Source organism: Nyctereutes procyonoides, unplaced genomic scaffold, assembly GCF_905146905.1.
Source record: "Nyctereutes procyonoides isolate TBG_1078 unplaced genomic scaffold, NYPRO_anot_genome, whole genome shotgun sequence".
NCBI lineage: Eukaryota > Metazoa > Chordata > Mammalia > Carnivora > Canidae > Nyctereutes > Nyctereutes procyonoides.
Window position 1 is genome coordinate 15352656 of NW_026575122.1, and position 25168 is coordinate 15377823.

The 25168-nt window shown below is 33.9% G+C and overlaps 1 protein-coding gene across 7 annotated transcripts in view; it reads left to right on the forward strand.

Moving 5' to 3' along the window:
• LRBA (LPS responsive beige-like anchor protein) overlaps nucleotides 1-25168 on the forward strand; it is a 732259-nt gene that overhangs the window by 149084 nt on the left and 558007 nt on the right. For all 7 annotated transcript variants that reach the window (XM_055336397.1, XM_055336401.1, XM_055336402.1 and 4 more), the window contains exons 20-22: nucleotides 329-410; nucleotides 3185-3308; nucleotides 3618-3810. In XM_055336397.1, coding sequence (XP_055192372.1) covers nucleotides 329-410; nucleotides 3185-3308; nucleotides 3618-3810 — 399 coding nt within the window. The remainder of the gene's footprint in view (nucleotides 1-328; nucleotides 411-3184; nucleotides 3309-3617; nucleotides 3811-25168) is intronic.

Here is a 25168-nt window from a genome sequence, read left to right on the forward strand (position 1 = left end):
TGTAAGTTAATTTAGGTTTGATATACGGTTTTGAAATTAGTTATATAAGGGAGATGTGACTACATCTTAAATTTATTAATTGTGAACTATTAAGCAGTATGGACATCTCTGTTAAATGGTTCCTTGTATTGACCATTTGATGTCTCATTTTGTAATTAAGTAAAAATAGAATTATAACATTGAAATTATTTTATATAATGCAGAAGATATTTAGCATGACAACATTGGACTGTATACTTAATGTTGATTAGTACGGTACTTAAAATTTGTTAATGGCCATGGTAATACAGTAATTATGCTAATAAAATCTGTTATTTTACTTCTGTAGATTCTTATAGAGCATATTTGTACTCAGGTGATACACAAACAGCATCCAGATCCTGATTCTTCAGTAAAGATACAAAATCCTCGTATGTATTTTATATACATTTATTTTTGTTTTTGTTGTTTTCAGCTTTATGGAGGTCTAATTGACACATAATACTGTATAAGTTTAAAGTGTACTCAGGATCTGATTTATGTGTATATTATGAAATGATTGGACAATAAGGTTAGTTAACACATCCATCACTTCAGTTACAATTTTTTTGTGTATATGTTAGGACTTGTAAGATCTATTCTCTTAGTAACTTTCCCTTACGGAATACAGTATTGTTAACTGTAGTCACCATGTTGTATATCAGATCCCTAGGACTTACCCAGCTTATGACTGGAAGTTTGTATCCTTTCAGTACTTTCACCCATTTTCCCCCTCCTTTTTAATGCTTCCAATAACTACCTTTTGCTAATAAATAGAAAGTCACTGGGAAAAAACTGAAGTTGATATTGTGGGAAACATAGTGTTCAAAGAGTATCTCATTATGGGCAACGATATAATACTAGTTTTATTTTAGGTTAGGTTTAGTTTTATTTTATTTGAATATAACTTCAAATTGACCTTAGGTTATGTGGAAATGTTTATATCAAGGTTTTGAAGAATTTTATGTGTAAAGTATTGATTTAACATATGTTCAGATTTTCAGTAAAGTTTTGATTGCACCATTTAGTGATGTCTGGCCGAATTACATAAACCATAGAATTAGCTTTCATCTTAAATTATTGTCAAGTTAAGGACTACCAAGTTTGGAAAGGGAGTAAAATAAGAAAATCTTGAGTATATGTATGTAAATTAAAATATATTTTATGTGATTATGGGGAAAGATGGCTTACTGAAGTAAGAATTTTAGTATATTATCTATGTAATATACTGTCTCAGAAAAGACACACAGTATAGCTTGGTGTTTAAAAACAGGCTGCCTGGTTTTTCATTTTGTATGTTTTTTTAAAATATTTTTTTTATTTATTTGAGATGGAGCTAGAGTGACAGAGAGAGAGTGTGCACATGAGCAGGAGGTGGCGGGGGGGACGAGGCAGAGGGACAAGGAAAATCAGGCTCTCCACTGAGCAGAGAGCCTAAAGTGGGGCTTAATCGCAGGACCCTGGGATCACACCCTTAGCTGAAGGCAGACGCTTAACCTACTGAGCCACTCCTGGTCTGTATGCCTTAATAGTTGTGTGACTTTGGGTAAAATTATTTAATTTCTGTTGCTCAGTTTTCTTATCTCTAAAATGGGCATAATAACAGTATTTAGCTATCATTGTTCCTGGGTTAATACCTGTATTTTTTTAAAAAAACATTGTCTCATGATAGCATGTTCCTTACAATTAGTGGCTATTATTATCTTTACCATTACTATGATTATCATCATCATTGTAATCATTGTTCAGGTAGAGAAATTTTCAGTTTGTCATTAGAATTCAGAAATTACTCCCCAAATATCTTTCATTGTATGATAAAGTATCTTCATATTTGTTATTATGTACTTACTGCTTCAATATCACCAAAAACCTTGTCAAAAGGCTACTTTAGAAGTTCTAAATTGTAATTGGGTAAACACTTACCTATTATTTAAATTCAGGGTTATAGCTGTTTTTGTTTCTTTAAAGTTCTGATTTAAGTAAATATTTTAAAGAATTTTTTTTCTTAAAGCTAAGTATTAGAAATTTAGACGGCATTCTATTTAAGACCATTGCAGTAGTAGTTTCATTTGTATTTATTAGGTGGTGGTAAATAGGTTTTAATTCCCTATTTTTTTTTAAGATTTATTTTATTTATTCATTCGTGAGAGACACACAGAGAGAGGCAGAGATACAGGCAGAGGGAGAAGCAGGCTCTCCGTGAGAAGCCTGATGTGGGACTCCATCCCAGCCACTCAACTGCTGAGCCACCCAGGTGTCCCTTAATTCCCTTTTTTTTTTAATTTTTATTTATTTATGATAGTCACACACAGAGATAGAAAGAGGCAGAGACATAGGCAGAGGGAGAAGCAGGCTCCATGCACCGGGAGCCCGATGTGGGATTCGATCCCGACTCTCCGGGATTGCGCCCCGGGCCAAAGGCAGGCGCTAAACCGCTGCGCCACCCAGGGATCCCCTTAATTCCATTTTTAATCTAATTTTACTTTAGAAATCATGGAAGAAAATCTTGATAGCTTTTAAAATTCATAGGAGAGGCCATTTGCCTTACCAGTTTTGTTGAAGCTGAGAATTTTTTCTCTTTTTCTGAGATTTTTAGTATAGCCTTTTTTTTTTAAATCAACTTTACTAATTGGCAGAGATTGTGAGAGTTGTTAGTAGTTTTACTAATATTTAATTCATTTATAATTTAACTAAAATTCAACTTAAAACATTTTTAAAATTCAGCTTTACTTTTACGCTTTTTTTTTTTTTTTTTTAGATTTTATTTATTTGATATAGAGCACAAGTAGGCAGAGTGGCAAGGAGGGCAAGAAGGGGAAGCAGATTGTCTACTAAGCAGAGAGCCCAATGTGAACTCTGTCCCAGGACCCTGGGATCATGACCTGAGCTGAAGGCAGGTGCTTAACTGACTGAGTCACCCAGGTGCTCCTACATTTTTACACATTCTTAGTGATAAAATAAAAAATCCCTTTCATATTTTTGGATGCTTTCTAATGAATGTATTATCATTTTTTTCTGTAGATGCAGTTATTTTTTTTTTTTATAACACGAAAAAGGATGTTTTCAGTAGACATATTTCAGGGAAACTAGAGAAGTATATTAATGGTCTTCTATCATGACTTTTTGTGGTGTTTTGGTTTTTACTAATTTACGAATTGTCTTACAGAGATACTAAAAGTAATTGCAACCCTACTTCGAAATTCTCCCCAGTGTTCAGAGAGCATGGAAGTTCGCAGAGCCTTTCTTTCTGATATGATTAAACTTTTTAATAACAGTAGAGAAAATAGAAGGTAAGTGGGATCAGAAAGCAATTATTTGCACTATTCATGGCTAGGTTTGAATAAGTCCATTGTTTTCTAAGAAAAATTGCCTTAAAAAGTACTGTGAAATGAATTTTCCATATGCTTTTTTCATTAAGGATGTATAAGTAATATAGATTAAAATAGAGTTTTCAGTACCACCTACTTTAATTGTTTTAATACATAGATAGAGGTGCCATGTTTTGGTTTATTTTGTCTTAAACTTTTACTTTTTAGAATTCTTAGAGATGAGTTTTTTTTTTTTCTTTCAGTAATTCAGTATCCTCTTATAATTTTCAGGAGCTTGCTACAGTGTTCTGTATGGCAAGAGTGGATGCTTTCTCTTTGCTATTTCAATCCTAAGAATTCTGATGAGCAAAAGATAACAGAAATGGTATATGCCATATTCAGAATCCTACTTTACCATGCAGTCAAATATGAGTGGGGTGGCTGGCGCGTGTGGGTAGACACATTATCAATCACACATTCAAAGGTAAGTTTTCTTATGAAAATGTATTTAGTGTTTTAAATGTCTTACAATTTTGATTTTATTTATTATTCTCTAAAAGTGCAGTGAAAGGAAGAACTAAAAAGGAAAATAAAATGTTTCCAATTTCTTTAGAATCAAATTGGGTTTTCCAAATGTTATTTTTATTTGAGCTTAACTTAATACAGTGAAACCTCATGCCACAGCATAAAGGAACTTATTTTAAAGTAGCCACTTTTTGCAGATACGATTCTCTAAATTTTTGAGTACTTTAAAGCTTTTGAACACAAGGTGGCGCAGTATATTCAAAGATGAGAAGTTATTCTAATAATGTAAGGTGGTTGAGTAAATAGAAAAGCTCAGACTAATGTTTGCCTTTTGCTCACATTACAGTCAGTTAAAAAATTGATTTGGAAGAATCTGCTAGTCTTTTTTTTTTTTTTAACTTAAGCCAGTGTAAGTTATTTATGTATAGCTTTTGTTTGAAATTGTTTATGAAATATTGTAGATACACAAAAAGGTATAAAGAATAATGTACCTCCCAGTATTTATGATACTGGGTTCTCCGTCCCAATTGCTATGTCTATCATTGTTAGCCCCTCTCTCCTTACCTACTAACCTTAATTTGGATGTTTTCATTATTTCTATTTCTTATGTATATTTTTAACAACACACATCTAAACAATAAAAAAAAGAATATATTTGTAAAGCTCCCATAAAACAATAAAAAATACAAATAAAATTATTGAGATAGAGTATTTAAAATTCATCATATTTGCAAATTTTTAAAACTCTTGACATATCATGTTATGAGGTGATGTGAAACAATGAGAACTTAGACATCACAGGAAACTGATATACCACTTTGGAAATAAAATTTGCATTATCATCTAATGAGGAACATCTGCATCTTATAAGTCAGCAAGTCCACTTCTAGGAATATATAGAGAAACTTCCAAATACATACAAAATGTATTAAAATTGCTCATCAACTGGTAAATGGATAAAGCCATACCATAGAGTATGATACAACTGAGGAAATAAACACAACTACATGGGTTGATGTGGATGAGTCTCAAACAATGACAAGTAAAAACAGCAAGCTATAGAAAAATGCATTTAATATGATACCAGTTATATTAAATATAATGAAAAATAAAAGTTTTTATTGTTTAGACGTGTGTGTATTGTTAAAGATGTACATAAGAAATAGAAATCATGAAAGACACACAGAGAAGGCAGAGACATAGGCAGAGGGAGAAACAGGCTTCCTGTGGGAGGCCTGGTGCAGGACTCCATCCTAAGACCCCAGGATCACGACCTGAGCCAAAGGCAGCCGCTCAACCACTGAGCCACCCAGGCATCCCTACAAATATATTCTTGTCTTAGTCTTTTTGCTTGTTCTATTATTAATATCTTATGCCAATTTGTGGCTTAATAACTTAATATTTAGAGTTTTATGTTTGTATCTTCTAAGGAAATTTTACATTTCAAATAATGCAGTAAAATCTGTTAGTTTCTGTATGGTTTATACATTCTGTATCTTGTTTTATTCAGAAGGAATATAATTATGTAATTATATAAATTATGAATTGACTAGAAAGAATAAAGAATAGAAATGATAAATTTGATATATCTTTAAATGTTTTATTGACTGTCATGGTTATTACTCTGAAATATTTTACCATTCTTAAGTGCTTAAGAGTTATTCTGCTTTTTCCTTAGTTAATAAGAGGAAGGTACATTACTATCATAAGGATTTACAAAGATAATTTAGATTGGAAGATACCACTCTACTAATGTTTTAGAGTAATCCAGTGCTAAATAAGAAAAAGGCTTGATTTTATAAAATGGCTTTTAATCACTACCTTCTTGCACTTACCAGTTTAGTCTAAGGCAGAGTTCAGCCAGATATGTATGGTCTGAGGGCTAAATCTAGCCTGATATGTTTTTATAAATAAAGTTTTATTGAAATACAGACACTTCCAATTTTTTATATGTTTTTCTGTGGCTGCTTTCATGCCACGAGTATTCAGTATTTGCAACAGAGACAGTATGGCTTCCAAGCCTAAAATACTTACTATTTGGTTCTTTACAGAAATTGTTTGTCATCTCTTGTCTAACTTAATTTAGTTTGTGCTGGTGCTCAGATCTTTTGGGTTTTATTATAGAAGGCTGCTGCAATCTGGACTAATTTTCTGCTAGTATTGTTTTCTTCTACAAAAGATCATGAGAAAAACAGGATTGAATTTGGGTGTTATATACATTTGTATTGAGTTTCAAATCTATGTAAGGGAATTCTAGATAACAGAGTGCCAGTATAGATTTTTCAGATTTTCAAAATGGTGGATATTAATTCAGTGCTTTTGTACGTGCTCCTGTTAGTTCAAGTTCTTAAGAAGAATGGCTAGAGGAATAACCCTTAGAGCAGTAATATTATAAAAGTACAGTCTGAAGACATCAGGAGCCTGGAAGACCTTTTGAGGAAGTGTGTGAGGTCCTCCTTTCCCAGTTACATGTCTATTTGAAAGTGGATTTTTTTCATAGACAGAGACCAAAACAATATATAATAAAAGAGCTTGAATATAAAAACAGATATTAGAATGCAACCATCTTCTCTTAGGCTAGAATTTAAAGAGATTTGCAAAAATGTGAAATACTAGCCCTCTTCTTATTATTATCTTTTGTTTTTTAAAGAAATGCTTATATTAACACATAATGGTTTTGTTATCTTGAAATGAATATTTGTAAAATTTCTTAGTCTTAATTTCTAATATGATAAGTAGTAACAGATATACCTCATATTAATAAAGAGTTTTGAGAAACCTCAGTACTGTCTACAAGTGTAAAGCATTCTGAGACAAAATAGCTTGAGAACTGTTGAAGTCATAGGGTATTTAGGACCAGTAGTCTAATTCATTCTTTGAATTTCTTATGTATAAGATAAAGAGATTGAACTAGGAAATATCTCAGATATTTCTGAACTTTTGAGCATTTCTGTCCAAACATTTATATCCAGTTACCATTTGTGTAAGTAATAAAGAGAAGATGGGCTTTGGACAAAGGGTAGTTCTAGGTTTGAATTCTTTTTTAGTTGTATAAACTCAGGCAGATTTCTAAACTTTTCTTAACCATCAGTGTCTAATATAGAAATGGTAAATGTGGATTTTTTGTGAAGTTAATGAAGGAAATCATATGAAAGAAAATTAAATGTTCAGTGACTGTTTTCCTTTTTACATCTCTTGTCATTCTTCCTTTCATCTCTTTGTTTTCATTCTCAGTGCCAGCACACTAGTTCAGGCTCCAAATCACTTCATGTTTGATACAGATCCCACTTTTAAAATGAGGAATTACTTATATCCACAATAATTTGTGTAGCATATATGTTGTGAAGTGTTAAAATGAAAGAACTTTGATTACTCAGCTTAAAATGCTGAGTGGTTCTCTGTATCCAACCCCCACCCCAAACCTAATCACCATTTTGAATTTTGTGTTATTTCCTTCTTTAAGAAGTTAAAAAAAATGTATACCTAAATAATAAATATTATTTGACTTTCCTTATTTGTAAATTTTATGAAAATGACATCATACTATGTAGATGCTTCTGTTACTTATCTTTTTCTCTATCAAACCTTTTGTTTTTAAGATTTTAAAAAAATTGTTACATATAACTTTGGTACATTTGTTTATAGTGTTGTGATTAACCAAGTGTTCAAAGGCAATGGTTTTCCTAGAGTTGTCAGTTTCAGACTTCCTATAACTTTGGCTCACAGTACGAAATTTATAGTGACCATGTATATATGCACACACATTCTCTTCTCCTCTCATACCTGAAACAGAAGCTTCAGGAGATAGTATTTGCCCTTAACTAAAACTTTGGTTTATAATAGGGATACATTATTATGTTTTCTTATTTGTTTAAAAATGCTGATAATGTCCTAGCAAGTTGATTCTGTGATCTGCCAGCTGAATTATCTTCAGTATGAAAAGAGCACTGTTGTAGGAAGTATAAGTAGGAGTAGAATTGCTAGATCCTAAGTAATGTCGCATTCTCTAATACATGACACTTTAAATTTCTTAGTTTCACAGGGTATTGTAAACTTTTTGCCTACATTAAAGTACCCGCCACCAGTGATTTTTGTATGTAGTTTTTTATACATGTCTAGATCACTTTGACTATGGATAATTCTAATGGTCAGTAGGCTTAGGTATTGTTTTCCTCTAGATTTATTAAGCTAAAAATAACTTATATAATGTTACTTCCTCCATAAGTACTTTGTTCTAATTTTTGTGAAAAGGAAAGTAAGATTTTTTTGTTTTGTTTTTTGTTTTGCAAAATAGTTTTTTTCTACCTAATTTTTCATTTTCCCTTGAAAAAGAAAAGATTTCTTCCCTTCTCTTCCACTGTTTCACTGGTAAAAATCTGTGCTCTGTATTAGTTCTAGTCTTTTAAAAATAGATCATTCTTTGTTAATTTTGTTTATTCATGGCATGGACTTTGTGTTCCTTTGTACTTAACCAGATCCTTTATATTTTTCAGGATTTAGTTAGCTAAATCACTTCTGTATGACAATTTTTCATACAGTATGTATGTATGAATTCACAGCACTTAATTTTCTGTTGGTATAAGTGTATCTCTCTTGTGTTCTCTCTCCTTTTCCCTTTCCACTGATTTCCTCTCTACTTCCTCTCTCTCCCCAGTCTTCGACTAATCAGTCTTCTCCACTCCTTACTCTACTGCTGTGACTGTGGGTACCTAGTGCATTCTGTGCTGCCCTCTATCATTGCCTACCTAACTCTCTTCTCCTTTTTGTCTCTTTCATATTTTAGCACTCTCTTTCCTATCTTTCTCTCTCTGTTCTTCAGAACCTTTAGCATTCCTCCGTCTATTTTGGGCTCTTGCCTTGTCCCTTTCCTCAACCTCTGTCTTTGTTCTGACCTGTGAATCTGTGTTTGTTTTGTCTCTGCTTCTCCACCCCACTCTCTCTCTCTGGTGGTTAGGTACTCTTGGGCTCTCTTGTTCATTTTCAGTTACTCTATGTCTATGTCTACTCCAGTTGCCTACCACTTTTCTTCCCCTTTCTATCTTAACTCATTCTTTTTTTCCTCTCCAATACTCCTTTTGCTTCTTCCTGCCTTTTTCTGTTTGAGTACTTTCTAGTTACTATGTAAGATAGTAGGATGAATCAGGAACACATCTTGAAAGAAGTTACTTTCTAATATAGGAGATAATTAAGTCCAAAAAAAAACTGAAACAAAACAAAAAAACAACCAAGGCAGAAAGGAATAAGTGCCATAGAAGAGATACAGTGCAAGTATAGACACTCTCACATGAAGGCATCTGAAAAGTTTGTAGAAAAGATGTCATTTGATGACAGCATTGAAAGGTAAATGGGATTTGAGCTTGTAGAGTTTGGGTGATGAGAATCACTGGTGAAAGAATTGACGTAAAAGTACAGAGGTGTTACTGAGGAAAAAGCATGGTGAATTGTTGGTTTGCTTAGGGGGTTAGTACATGAAGAAGAGCAGTACTGAGGTAATATAGCAAATGTAGACTGTTTAATTACGAATGATTTTGTAATATCTCATATTACTGGTTAAAAGTGAGTTCTTTATGTTTTATTTTGGTTGTTCATTGTAAGCTTTCATCAGCAGGGGCCAAAGGTTTTATACATCTTCATATCTCCTATAGAACTGTGAATAGAGCTGAGTACTTGACAATTGCATATTAAATCTTTGTTGTGAGAAGGAGAAGGAAGACCCGCACTATCATTGTTTGGGGCTATTTAGTTCAGCTGTCACATGGTACCATGCCACCCTCTGTGTGCCTTAGTGTCTTAGTCTTCTCTTACCAGTGATGGATGAAATAGCTTCAGCAACTGTCTTTAAAGTACCTATACCACCAGCACCCACAGTAGGGTTTGGGAGTAACTGATAAGAGTAATAATGGGATATATTATAGTCTCCTGGACCTCACCTCAGAATATTAATCTGAATTTCATGGGATGTTCTCAGAAATCTGTGTTTTAAACTCAGCCTTTCTTTTGCACTCTAAATTTTGAATGCTCCTTTGAGTGTACAGGGAATTATTTTTACTTTTATAAAATTCTTCCCTTCTCACCTTTACACTAAGTTGCTAATGTAATAAACTCTTATAAAGTATCACAGGTATCAAGGAATTCTGTATCAATTGACTGTGGACCCTAGTTAAGACCCTTAATACTTACAAAAAAATTATTATAGGGGAGCCTGGGTGGCTCAGCGGTTTAGTGCCACCCTCAGCCCAGGGCCTGACTGACCCTGGAGACCCGGGATCAAGTCCCACGTCAGGCTCCCTACATGGAACCTGCTTCTCCCTCTGCCTGTATCTCTGCCCCTGTTCCTCTCTCTCTGTCTCGGTGTGTGTCTCTCATGAATAAATAAATAAAATCTTTAAAAAAATTATTATTAAGGAAACCTTTTTTGTCATTCTGGAAGTGTATGTTAAAGATGCAGAGAATGTTGAAGGAAAAAATATAAACTATAATTATGTAGTTCTGATATCAGTATTTTTTAGACTCAATTTATACACAAAAAACCCAAAGTATGCTTTTTATGTCTTATATGTATATATATTTATAGCTTATGTATATATTATATATAGTTTATATGTATTTATAGCTTATAAAACTATTACATAGAACTTTTAGTTCATATATATTTATAATTTATATATTACACATAGTTTATATATACAATTTTAGTTTATGTATTTGTTTCTTTACTCCAGTGACTTAATGGCTTTAAGCAGATATTAAAACATTCACAAAGAAGGTAGTTACTTTATGGAGAGGCTTCCTTTGCCTGTTTTGGGCCAAGAAACAGTCTTTGAGTCAAGTTTTAGGATTAAAATCATAAAATGGAATAAATGCTAAGTCAATTGTAAATTATTTTTATTTGAGTAAAATTGGACTTAGAACTTTTTGCTGTTAAAGTATACTTTAAATGCTAAATGGTTAAAATTACAAATTGGTTCTTGTGTTTTTCTTCACTTTTAAAGTTTAATAAGTATCTTTTAGCTTTATTTCTTTGAGTGAATTTCTTCATTCATGAAAAGCTTTTTTTCATAAGGTTTATAACAAAGTAATTTATTTGAATATTGCTATGTTAATTTTTTGGATTTTTAATATCTTGATATCTATTTTTAAAATAAAATGGATGACTGACTTTCTAAGATGCTTCAAATCAATATTTACTAAAGCTTAGGATGGAGCTGAAGTGATTTAGTAAGTAGGTGAACAATTTGTAGCATGCTATTAAAAATTCTGCCAGAAGTATCAGAACCACATTTTTTCTCTGAAAATATTCGTTCTAATGCTTTATATTTTTATATATGTGATACTGAAGTGATGCTTATTTTTTCCTTTTGCAGCCATTTAAAATCTCAATATCATAAATTTATAACATGGTTCTTGATAAAGTACTGGTGTGTAAAAAACTAATGTTGCAGAATTGTATAGCTTTTGCAGTGTTACATCAGGATACATTCAGCTGCTATAAAAAGCCAAAGAAACTCAATTGCAATTTTATTGTCCAGTTTGATAGATTTCCTGCCACCTTTGTAGCAGAGAGGCTGTTTGTCACTGTATCTCTCTTCTCCAACAGTTGAACTAGATTTTATAAGCAGTAATAGGGTCTTCTAGTGTAACTGCCCTGTGTTGGTTACTTTGGGCTTAAGGTTTCAAATATGTACCTGTTTGGGGTAACCTTTGTAATTTCATTATTTTCTTATGTGTTCTCTAGGTTGTTATTGTTTATCTTTTTCTTTTCCTTTTTAAAATTAAGTAGGCTCTATACCCAAAGGTGGGGCCTGAACTCCTGACCCTGAGATCAAGAGTTGTGTGCTCTATCTACTAAGCCAGCCAGGCATCCCTCTTTTCCTTTTTAAAAATACTTTGAATTGAACATTATCTTGATTAATTAATACTATTTTTACTTGGCATGCTAGATTGCTTCTGTTCTTTAATTAAAATTTAAATTAAGGCATTTAGAATATTCTGAATTGTGAGAACCGTTCAAAAACATTTTTTTCTAAACTAATAAAACTCAAAACTTTGGATACTGTATTTTGTCTGGGCCTATATTGCCACTGAATAGAATGGGTCTATGGCTTAAAATAATCAGTGAGTAACAGTTACTCACACTTATATGAGTTTCAGTGGCTGTGTATTATTAGATACACAAAATACATTGTATTATGGAAAAGTAAAGAGCAAAAGCTGAGCTGGCTATAACATCTGAATGCTATCAGGCTATTTGTAACTATAGGAAGGATTGATTGAGTAAATAACTTAAGTTTACTTTTCATATCCTGGCATTCTTCAAAATTTTATTAGGAAAAATTCATGGAGGTGATATTTTAAAAATGTATTGATTTATAATACAATATACCACATAAACACCATGGTTTAACTTTTATGTATCTTTGAGCAGTGTTGGGTCTGCTTTTATATAAATATATCCTATTTTGTAGGATAAATTCCTATAATTCCAGGAGTCTGCACATGTATTAAAAGTTTTTTTTTTTTTTAAGATTTTATTCATGAAAGACACAGAGGCAGAGACATAGGCAGAGGGAGAAGCAGGCTCCCCACAGGAAGCCTGATGTGGGACTCAATCCTAGGACCCTGGAATCATGACCTGAGCCAAAGGCAGATGCCCAACCACTGAGCACTCAGCCATCCTCATGTATTAAAAGGTTCTAATAGGGACTCCAGGGTGGCTTAGTCATTTAAGCATCCTACTCTCAATTTAGGCTCAGGTCATAACCTCAAGGTCGTGGATTGAGCCCTGCTTGACATTTCATGTCTCTTTCTTCTCTGCCCCTCTCCCCTGTCACCTGCCTCCCCCTCCCCTGCCCCCCCTCCCCTGCTTGCATGTGATCGCTCTCTTTCCAAATATATACATAATAATAGGTATTGCTAAAGCTCTGTTGAGGCTGGTCTTAAAATTGATCAAGATGACTTTTTAAAAAAATGATTAGTAAGTTATTAACTGACATTTTATGTTACTGTGTTTCTGATCATCATCTATATAAATGAGGATAATACTACCTACTTTTAGAATTGCTCTGAACATTTCTGTGTCAATGTATGCCAAATACTTAAAACAATATACAGTAAGCATTCTGTGTATATCAGCTATTGCTACAAGTATTTAAAAATATATCTGGTATTGCCTACCAAAATGAACCAAACTTGGTATTTATTAAATGTGTATTTTTAAGCCAGTGTGGAACAGGGGAGCAACCATAGATTTACATTGAAATTCTCATACTTTGAGGAAGCTTGAGGGTATATCTGTTCTTTTATAAATAAATTTCTTTTAAGTTTTACAGTGTTTCCATGTGTTAATATAGTATATTTATAGACATTCAGAAAGTACTAAGAGAAGAGAAAGACTAAGAGTTTTACAGCATTAAAACAAGCAAAAATCTTTGTGATCAAAAAACTGAATACCATTAGCAAGGTCAAAAGGCATATGACAAATTGGAAAAAATTATTTAGAACCACAACAAAGGTAACATTACTAACATATAAGGTCTTCCTAGAAAAATCTAGAAAAGAAAGCCCAATACAAAAATGGACAAAAGACATGATCAAACCATAGAAAACTAAGGTAAAAAAAATTACTAAAAAATTACTAAAGGGACACTTGGATGATTCAGTTGGTTAAGTGTCCCAAGTCTTGATTTTGGCTCAGGGCATGAGGTTGTGAGATCAAGAGTCAGGCTCTGCACTAGGTGTGGATTCTCTCTCTCTGTCTTCCTCTATCCCCCTCCCAGTGTGCACACTGTATTTCTCTCTCAAAAAAATTACTTTAAGTACGTAAAAAAAGAGGCTCAACTTACCCATTTGTAAGGACTGCAAATTAAAACTATCTTGAGATAGTTCACCAAGATATAAGTGATAAAAGAAAGTGTGGAACAGTGTATAGTGCATATTAGTAAAACCAGTAGGAAAATGAGAATTTATGTTTGTGTGTATATGCAAGAAAATACTCTGAGAGGGTACTGATGATACCAATTGGTACCAGTACCATTTAATAACTGGTGAACTGATTGTTGGGGGAATTGTGCAGGTAAGGACCAGTGTGGTAGGAGGGAAACTTATATTACATACTTTTTTTTTAAAAAAAGATTGGTTGCTTTATTAGAGAGCATGAGTGGGAGGGCAGAGGGAAAGGGAGAGAAAATCTGAATTGCACTTAGTGCAGAGTTTGTCATGAGTCTCAGTCTCACAACCTTGAGATCACAATCTGAGCTGAAACTAAAGAGTCAGAGGCTCAATTGACTACACCATCAAGGCACCCCTACATACTGTTTTCTATCTGAATCATGTGAATTAGGCAGCTTGGGTGGCTCAGCGGTTTAAAACTGCCTTCAGCCCGGGGCATGATCCTGGAGACCCAAGATAGAGTCCCTTGTCGGGCACCCTGCGTGGAGTCTGCTTCTCCCTCTGCCTGTGTGTCTGCCTCTCTCTGTGTGTCTCTTATGAAATAAATAAATAAATATATATATATATATATCACGTGAATTGTCGGGAAGGAAAAGCTCTTACTTGACTCTCTAAGGGTCCCTGTCTGGGCCTGAAAATTAAAATGACAAATAGAGATTCACAGAAAAAAAGTATATGTGTTTATTTAATGTTTTATGTTACATGGAAGCCTTTATAAGAACATAAAAGACTCAAAGAAAGGGTTAAGCCTGAGTGTTTTTGTAGTGGTTTGATGAAGAGTGGAAAGTCATGGAATAACGTGATAGGACAGGGGGTATGAACTAAGGGAAGTAAATTGGAGGGAAATTAGCAAGACCTATTCATTTGGATTTTTAGCATAAGGAATGCTCCTTTCCTCTGGGATTTAGAGAGGGTACCTCTCACATGAGAGGCTAGAAGAGGGGGGAGAATGGGGGAAGATCAGAGAGTTCTAGCACCTCCTGTTCCTATGATCTACTTCAGGGGAGAATGGAGAGGTTAGAGAGTTCCCCTTCCACCTTCTTCTCAGATTCCTTCATCTTAAAATAATCAATATGCCAATGTGCCATATTTTACAGTAGTGCATTATGAATCCTATCAAAATATGCTATTCAAACAATGCTTTTAAATTTATTATGTGATGAATATATAGTGCATATTATGTATTGGGCTTGTTTTCCTCATAGGATTATTTCTCTTTGTTACGAAACTTAAAATTATTTTTTTTATGGGATGACTAGGTGGCTCAGTTAGTTGTCATATTACACTTATATTTGTGACCAGCATACAGACTGGTCTGACTTTTGATTACAGCTCAGGTCTCAATATCAGGGTCATGAGTTTAAGCCTCAAGTTGGGCTCATTGCTGGATGTGGAACTACTTAAAAAAAATTTTTTTTAAATAATGAATTCTTTTAAGTACTTTTCTTAGGATAGCCTAGGTCTTATGTTTGTTACTCCTCCATTAAGATTGTATTAAGGTAGCATTTAAGAAATTAGGTTTAACCAGAATATTCAGATTTCTAACCAACACGCATTTACAACATTATAAATATTAATAACTTGACTATTGTATCTGTTACCTTATACCATTATTGTTGCAGGCTGTGGGATTAGAACTCTATAAAAGATCTGCTGTGTGGAGTGATCATTTTGAGCTATGCTGATTGATATCCTATATAGGAAGATTCAGTTATTTTTAAAGCTCTCTTATTTATCAAATATGAAATGTTGGCAACCTAAGATTGAGAAAGTTAGTGTGTCATACTCAGCTGATATTTTTCCATAGGAAATGACATACAGTGAAAAGATGCATTTGCTTGAAAAAGAAAGCCAGTTCCCAAACTTTGCCTAACATTTAAAAGTCTCCATTTTTTTATATGTGGATTAAATATATAAATAAGTATATAAATATATTTTTTAAATATGTGGATTAATGTTAATCTCTTGATGTTTTATATTCATCTTTTATCTCCTAATTAGTAATACAAACATATTTTTAAAATACATGGATTAATAATGTTAATCTCTTGATGTTTTATATTCATATTTTATCTCCTAATTACTAAATTTAGTAAATTTGAAAGCTAATTAAGCTGAAAGTAATGGCAAAATAAATGTTGTATTTATTAGCTCATGAGTATCTTTAACTTTAGTAGTTTATATAAGTGCTTTGCAGACATTACAAATAGCTATAGATTAGCTATCAAATGATTGTGAAGATTAATGACTAGTCTTTTAGCTGGGTAATTTAGAACAATATCTGGTAATTAATTAGGAATTATCAGTCACAAATACCTTTAGGAAAAACAGTATCAAAAAAGATAACAGCAGTGATAATTGCTTAGTTGCCATTTGGCTTTTAGAGTATTGGAGTAAATTAAAGAGAAATTTCAAAATCAAATTCAGAATTAGAATTTCTAGTATTTATAGAAGAAAGTATTTTATACAAGAAAGAGTAAACAAGTTGGTTTGCTTAGGAAATACATAGCACTACTTAGAACAGATTTGACTACAACTCTGTAATAAAGATATACACTGTGGCACCTTCAGGATGTACTTTAGAAAATGTACATTGCTTTGAATTGAAATGTATATTATCATTGCTATTTTTTTTAAAGAAGGCTCTACACTCCGTGTGGAGCCCAGCATGATGAGTCTTGAACTCATAACCCTGAGATCAACACCTGAGCTGAGATCAAGGCTTGAACTGAGATCAAGAATCTGATGTGTAACCTACTGAGCCACTTAGGTGCTCCTGAAATGTGTATTATATAAACTATCATTTGCTCTTGAAATTTTAACATTAAATGATATCTTTTAACCAATTTTTTTAATTACTTATATATTTTTTAAAAAGTTTATTTATTTAAATAATCTCTGCACCCAATGTGAGGCTTGAACTCACAACCCTGAGATCAAGAGTACTACACTCTTTTGACTGAGCCAGCCAGGTGCCCCTAATCTATCTTTTTAAATGGCTAGTTGAAAGTTTGTCTGCTGGTCATGAATATAGATGGAATATGACAGAGAAATATATTACACAGAATTACACTTCACCTTTAGAATGAAAAGTCTCATATCAAATGGTTGAAAGATTGTGCTGATAGTCAATTTAGGTGTACTTAAGTTATAATAAGTGAATACTAGCAAGAGCATCATGAAAACAGATCTGTACAAGATAATTTGTGATAACAAAAATATGTGTCTTGTATTCTTTCTGAATAAGGCAATAGAAATACAACAAATTCCTCATAATTGATTTTGACCAGTAGAGAGGTCAGTTCTATATAATGTGCTACACTAGTTCCCCCTTATCCTTAGGGAATATTTTTGTTTCACGACCCCCAGTGGATGCCTTTAACTATGTATTGTACCAAACTCTGTATGAATGTGTTTTTTCCTATACATATATACCTATGATAAAGTTTTATTTATAAATTAGGCACAGTGGGAGATTAAAAACAATATTTAATTATAAAATAGAACAAGTATAACAGTATATGTAATAAAAGTTATGTGAACATGGTCTTTCTCAAAATATCTACTGTACTCCTCTTTCGTCTTCCTGTGCTGATGTGAGATGATAAGATGCCTATGTGATGAGATGAAGTGAGGTATATAGATGAAGGCATTGTCATATAGCTTTAGGGCTTCTGTTGACCTTGTGACAGTACATCAGAAGGAGAACAATCTGCTGCAGGTGATCCTGGATCATTGAGCCATAGCCACGTTGGTGGTTGGAAGTCAGGAGCACACTATGTCAATGTTTGGGGATCCTTGATCGTTGGAAGATTGGTTTTTGCAAAAAAAACCTTTTGGAAGAACATTGTAATGGGAAGTTGTTGACTTTAATGCATCTGAGTGTTACTGCAGAAGTTGTAATCCTTTGGTGATCAGATGTGACTTAAATGCTCCATTCCTTCTGAGGATCATATTTCATAATTTTATCCTTCTGTGTTTGTGTCATTTGAAATACTTAGGCAAGTTTCTGTATGTCCACATTGCTGGTTCTGCTTCCATTTCTTCTTCTACCTCTGTAGATGATTCAACAAGTTTTTCCAATTCCTCATTTGTTAGCACTTCTCAGTGGCTTTCATCATTTCAGCCAATGCTCTCCACTTGCTGAATGAATGATTTTCCTCACTTCTCCATCAATCCTGGGAAGCCCTTAAAATCATTCATGACTTCATAAGTTCTAGCAGGCATTTGCGGTTCTGCAGGTTTTAATTCATCCACTGAAGCTTTGATGAGTGTCATTGCATCAGGAATAATGAATGATTTCCAGCATTGCATTATGTCCAGATTAGGGTTTTCATCAGTTGCTGATGAAATGTAATCAGATACCAGATGGATGGATGTGGCCCTGACAAACCAAATGATGTCCCTGGTCAAGGGACTGAAGCAATGAGGTTATACTTAGAGGTAAAAATGTAACCTTAACATTTTCATTATCATACCAAAATTCAGGTTTCAAGGTGGTCAGGTGCATTGTCTTGACTTTAAATTCTTTTTTTATTTTTTATTTTTTTTTATTTTTTATTTTTTGACTTTAAATTCTAATCCTTCTTCTTCCAAGTATTCTTTTCACTTCTGGGTTGAAGCATTGGTAAAGCCATTTCATTAACAAGATGGTTGACACCCATGGTTTTTGATTATGTTGTCAAAACGTGAGCAGATAATTTTCGTTTTTATTTTTGAGAGCATGTGAGTTCTTAACTCTGTACACTATGTCTGACTTCATTATATGCCCTGGAATGTTGCCACATAGTACCAGTGTTAATCTGTGCTCCCATGTCTTATGCCCTGATGCCTCCTTTGCATTTTTATGAATGTAGGTGCTTTTGGACATCTTCTAGAAGAACCCAGTTTCACTGCAGTTGAAAGACTTGCATTGGATGGTGTCCTTTCCCTTTTTAAAAATTTTTTTTCTTAAAATTATTTATTTATTTGTTTGTTTTTAAGTTTCCAGCCACTCTATTTTATTTTTTAATCTCTACACCCATCATGGCACTTGAACTCAAGACCCTGATATCAAGAATCACATGCTCTACTGACTGAGCCACACAATGGCCATAGCTTTTGTAGCCTGAGGTGGGACAGCAAAACTAGCACATTTTTTCCCCTGCATCATAATTGCACAGATAGTAGATTCTTACTGTAGATCTTAGCAGCCTCAGCATATGAGTTTTTTCTTTTCCTTTTAATAAGTTGAAAACTTCTACTTTTTACTTAAGAAGGATTTTATGGCTTTTCTTTGGCATATATGAATTGCCAGCATCACTAATCTTGTGCTTTGGAACCATTATTAAATGAAATAAGGGTCACTTGAACACATGTACTATGACATTAGATCTGATAACTGAGATGGCATTGAGTGGCTAGTGGGCAGTGCATATAACGTGGACATGCTAGACAAAGGGATGATTCGTATCCCGAGTGGGATGGAGTGCAATGGTATATGATGTTACTCAGAAGGGCACAGAATTTGAATACCATGAATTGTTCATTTCTGAAATTTCCCATTTAATATTTTTAGACTACAGTTGACCATGGGTAAATGAAACTGGGAAGTGAAACCTGGGTTAAGGGTGATGGAGTACTCCTCTATGTACTATGGATACAGTGGGGTATCAGAGTTTTGTTTAGCCGAGACCACTATGTTAGTAACCTTAAAAGCATTAATATAAGACTGTGAATGCTTTTGTTCAGGACTGTTTTCATTTTGCAATTTTTTTTCTAAGTTTATACCTGTTACCAAATAACTCAAAATATATAATTATATATATTTGTGTAGGTTTCAATATTTCCATTAAATTCCTGTTGTGTATCATTTTAAGATGACAATTGACATTCATCTTAAAGATATGTTGGGTAAAGATAGTCATAGGGTTTGGTATTTTACTGTACTGTTTTAATACACTGAATGGGTTTCATAGAGGCAGTAATGTAGGTTTAACTTTTCAGTCTGTTTCCTTTATTATTTAAAACAATTCTCAGTATAAGAAAATACTTAGTTTTGGGTTGGATTACAATGACTTTCTTTTGTAATATGTATGTTAGTTGAACATATATATGCCCCTACGTTGGGCAGTAGTGCCCCCCCCCCATTATTAAGGAATATCACTGTTGGGCTTGCCATAGGATGAAACTTTATCCTTACTCTAATTATCCAAATTTCAGCTTATTTATTATTTGAATTTATTTTTAATATTTTAAAAGTTCAATCAGCCAACGTATACTGCATAATTTGTTTTAGATGTAGAGTTCAGTAATTTATCAGTTGCATATAACTCCCAGTGCTCATCACATCACGTGCCCTCAGTAATGCCTTTCACCCAGTTACCCTCTCCCCTCCAGCAACCCTCAGTTTGTTTCCCATAGTTAAGAGTCTCTCACACATGCAAGCAGGGGGAGGCGCAAGCAGGAGGAGGTGCAAAGGAAGAGGGAGAGGGAGAATCTAAGGAAACCCCTGCTGAGTGCAGAGCCTGAAGCAGGGCTCCTTCCCAGTATGTCGGGTTAATGACCTGAGCCAAAATCAAGAGTTGGATGCTTAACTAAGGTGCTCCTGGATTTATTTTTAGTTTTAATCATTAAAAGTTTTATTGTTTATTTACATTTTGATACCTCCACTTTGTTGATTTTTATGTGTTTTTCCAGATGTTTACAGTGGTTCTCTCAGTCTGTATAACTTGGTACTTTGGGATACTAACTTAGAATATATTCAACACTAGTAAGACATTTATGATTGTTTTCAATTAATGCCTCTCTTCTATCTTTCTTTTTAAATATTTAATTGATGCAAACTTATATTCACATGTCGGTGATCATCCTGACATATTCTGACTAACTTATTTGGATATTCATTTGTCTTGAGTTATTATTTATATTTCCTGAGGATAGAAAACTCTTCTGTTTTTAGGCAGCCCATGTTGTGACTGCTGCTAACCTGTAATATTGTAATAAATTTTGACTGAAAGAACATGACTTTGTTATATAGGGCAATTTGCTAGATGCACATCTGTTTCAACAGCATGATTGCTGGTAGATCTTTTTATACCTTGGTGACCAGCAAAGCAGTGGAAATAGCATACATTTAGAACAGTATACCAGTCAACATTTAGGCTCATTGTTTGTAGTGAGACCAACTTTTGGGTCTTTTTCCAAACTTATTGCCAAAAACTGTCTTTTCTAGCTACTGACTCTGAGAATGGGCTTTAGAAAATTTCCTAGCCTATTATTGTGTATTTATCTTTGGTGGTTCATGCATATACTACCTTTCTCCCCAGAATATGCCCCTTTTATTTTCTACAAGGTTGATCCTTACATTAAAAAAATCTTTCGGCATTTTGTATATAAGAAATTCTATATTTTGAATTTATTTTTATTTTTGCCCTTAACATCTTTTATTTGGGAGCTACAGATCTTATTTGTTTTTAAGTCTGTAGTGCTGAAACCTCTGTTTTTTTTTTTAAAGTTTTTATTTAAATTCAAATTAGTTAACATACAGTGTAATATTAGTTTCAGGTGTACAATATAGTGATTCAAAACTCCCCTGTGGAAGTGTTGCTCACTGGATGACCATCTAGTGCTCATCACAAGTGTACTCCTTAGTCCCTATCACCTTTTTAACCTGTTTTGGGGCTTGGGTAAATGTCTTTCTTCTCCGATCATGATCCTGGGGTCCTGGGATTGAGCCTTATGCAGGGCTTTCTTTTCAGTGGGGAGTCTGCTTGTTCCTCTCCCTTTGACCCTCCCCCACTCATTCTCTCTCACTCTCAAATAAATAAGTTAATAAAATCTTTACAAAAATAAGAGAGTCTTGGGATGCCTGGGTAGCTCAGTGGAAGCGCCTGCCTTCAGCCTAGGGCGTGATCCTGGAGTCTCAGGATCGAGTCTCACGTCGGGCTCCCTGCATGGAGCCTGCTTCTTCCTCTGCCTATGTCTCTGCCTCTCTTTCTCTCTGTCTCTCATGAATAAATAAAATCTTTAAAAAAAATAAGAGAGTCTGTTTCTTGGTTTGCCTCTTTATTTTCCTTTTGTTTTTTTTTCCCTTAAAATCTATGTGAGTAAAATCATATGATGTTTGTCTTTCTCTGACTTATTTCCCTAAGTAGTCTCTAATGGTATTCACGTTGTTGTAAATTGCAAGATTTTATTCTTTTTGTGGCTGAGTAGTATTCCATTGTAATATATACCACATTTTTATGCATTCATCGGTTGATAGACACTTGGGCTCTTTCCATAGTTTACCCATTCTAGATAATGTTGCTATAAACACCTGCTGCCTGTATCCTTTTGAGTTAGTATTTCTGTATTCTTTAGGTAAATACCTTTACAGTGCAATTGCTGGATCATAGGGTGGTTCTATGTGAGGAACATCCATATGTTTTCCAAAGGGGGCTATATACTAGTTTGTATTGCAACTAACAGTATAAAAGGGTTCCCCTTTTAAAATTAAAATTCTTGCCAACACCTGTTGTTTCCTGTGTTGTTTAGTTATTCTGACAGGTGTGAGGTAAGATCTCATTGTAGTTTTTAATTTTTAAAAAGGATTTTATTTATTTGAGAGAATGAGCATGAGTAGGGGGGCAAAGGGAGCAGCAGACTAGCAGGGAACCATGACATGGTGCTCAATCCAAGGACCCTGTGATCTTGACCTGAGCCAAAGGCAGCTGCTTAACTGACTGAGCCACCCAGGCACCTGTCTCTTTGTAGTTTTGATATATATTTCCATGATGAGATTTTGAGCATCTTTTCATGTGTCTATTAGTCATTTCTGCATCTTCTTTGGAGAAATGTCTATTCATGTCTTCTGCCCATTTTTTAAATGGATTATTTTTTTGATTGCTGAGTTGTATAAGTTCTTTATATATTTTGGATGCTAACCCTTTATCTGATATGTCATTTGCAAATATCTTCTCCCATTTTGTAGGTTGCCTTTTAGTTTTATTGTTTCCTTTGTTTTGTAGAAGCTTTTTATTTTGATGAAGTCCCAATAGTTTATTTTTTCTTTTGTTTCCCTTGCTTCAGGAGACATATCTAGAAAAAAGTGCTATAGCTAGTGTCAGACAACGTATGTGTTCTCCTCTAGGATTTTTATGGTTTTAGGTCTTACATTTAGGTCTTTAATCCATTTTGAATTTATTTTTGTGTTTGGTATAAGAAAGTGGTCCAGTTTCATTCTTTTGCATGTTGCTCTCTAGTTTCCCTAACACTGTTTGTTGAAGAGACATTTCCCCCCCATTGGATATTCTTGCCTGCTTTGTCAAAGATTAATTGACCATATAGTTGTAGGTTCCTCTCTTAATTTTCGATTCTATTCCATTGATCTCTGTGTCTACTTTTGTGCCAGTACTGTACTGTTTTGATCACTACAGCTTTGTAATATGACTCAAACACTGGGATTGTGATACCCTTATACTCACTTCAGAGAGGAAAAATATGTGCCGCAGGAAAGTCGTGACTAGCCCAGAGTCACATAGGAGAAATGAAAAACATGTTCAAGGGTTAGTTGAGGAAATCTCCCAGTAGTAGAACCAAAAGACAAAAGCATGGAAAATAGAGAAATGGAAAGAAAATTAGAGGACTTATTCAGTGTACCATCAAGAGATATTAATCACAGCAAGTCAGAATAGGTGAAAAAGGGGACAAAGGTATAAATTAATTGATTCAAGAAAATTTCACAGAACCAGGGATATTTATTGCTAGATTGGAAGGGCCCAGTAGACATTTAATATAGTGGATGAAAATAGACCTATGTTGAGAATCATTGTGAAATTTGAAAATACTAGGAGCAAAGATATTTTTATAAGGTTTGACAGGGAACAAAATAGGTCATATAAAGGATCAGGACTCAGAATAGTCTCAGACTTCCCAACAATAAGCACAGAAATAAGCAATGAAGAAATTCTTTTCAAATTCTAAGGTTAAATGCTTTCAAACCTATGGTTTTATAATCAATCTATTAACCATGTATGAAGTAAAATTCATGTTTTCAGATCTCAAAAATTTAGTTTATATATACCCTTTTTCAAGAAGGTACTAGAGGAACACACAACACCAAAAGGAGAGAATGAAACAAGAGAAAGATATGGGACTAAGAAAAAGGAGAGGCAACATAGAAGAGATATAAGAAGGAATCTCCAGGAAAATGGTAAAAGGAGATCCCACAATGGCAGCTGTGTAGTAGACATGTTAGTCCTTCTAAATTGGAGCAGTTTTACTTCAGAGACAGATATAGAGGGAAGCTATTGTTAATGAAATGCCAGCTACCTTTATGACATTTTTTTTTTTTAAAAACATGAGAACAAATTTTGTCTATGCGATGGGCCCATGTTCTTGCAACTACTTCACTTGTCTTGACCATGCACTGATTCAGTTTGTGCTGTCTCTTCTCGTCCTGCTACCTGGGTAACTTGAACATTCTTACTTTACTCCTTGAAAAAGTGGTCTGCTTTTGATCTACTTCTGAGAGTAGAGGTAGTAGACTGTGGTGAGAATTGGAAAATACAAAGTAGTCTACTTCCTATACCTTATTCATGCCAAGTGCCATCCTGTTCCATTTCTTGAAATGGGTAGTAGGTATATAGTTTTTTTAAAAAATTATTCTTTAATCTGAATATATAAATTTATATATATTCATGTTTATTGATATATTTTATAATAAAAATTTAAAAACTCTTAATTTGGAAAAAATTAAAGCAAATTATTATTGAAAACTAAACTTATACACTGTTGTTGAAATAAAGGATCATCCTATTTTCAAAATTACTGTGAGGTTTTGTAGTATGATACTTGCCTTTCTTAGACAATAATAACCATATAAGTGTAGAAATGATCTCCCATAAAGTCAGTTTTCCAAATAGACTAAATGACGTTAAGAAATCAGATCATGTCTTCCTTTTACTCAAGATTTTTGAATGGCTCTCTTACACTCAGAATAAAATTCAAAGTCTTTAATATAGTCTACAATTCTCTATAACCATAATCTTGCCAATATCTACCTCTGTGACCTTATCATGTACAGTTCTCTTTCTACTGGTTTATTTTTCCTCAAACATATCAAGCCATTTTGGCTACCAGGAATTTTGCATTTGTTTTTCCTCCTTCCTGAATTCTTTTCCTTTTGATATTCATATAAGTTGCTCTCTCACTTTATTCCTATTTCTATTCAGTTATCTCCTTAGAGACCGGGGATCCCTGGGTGGCGCAGCGGTTTGGCGCCTGCCTTTGGCCCAGGGCGCCATCCTGGAGACCCGGGATCGAATCCCACGTCGGGCTCCCGGTGCACGGAGCCTGCTTCTCCCTCTGCCTGTGTCTCTGCCTCTCTCTCTCTCCCTCTGTGACTA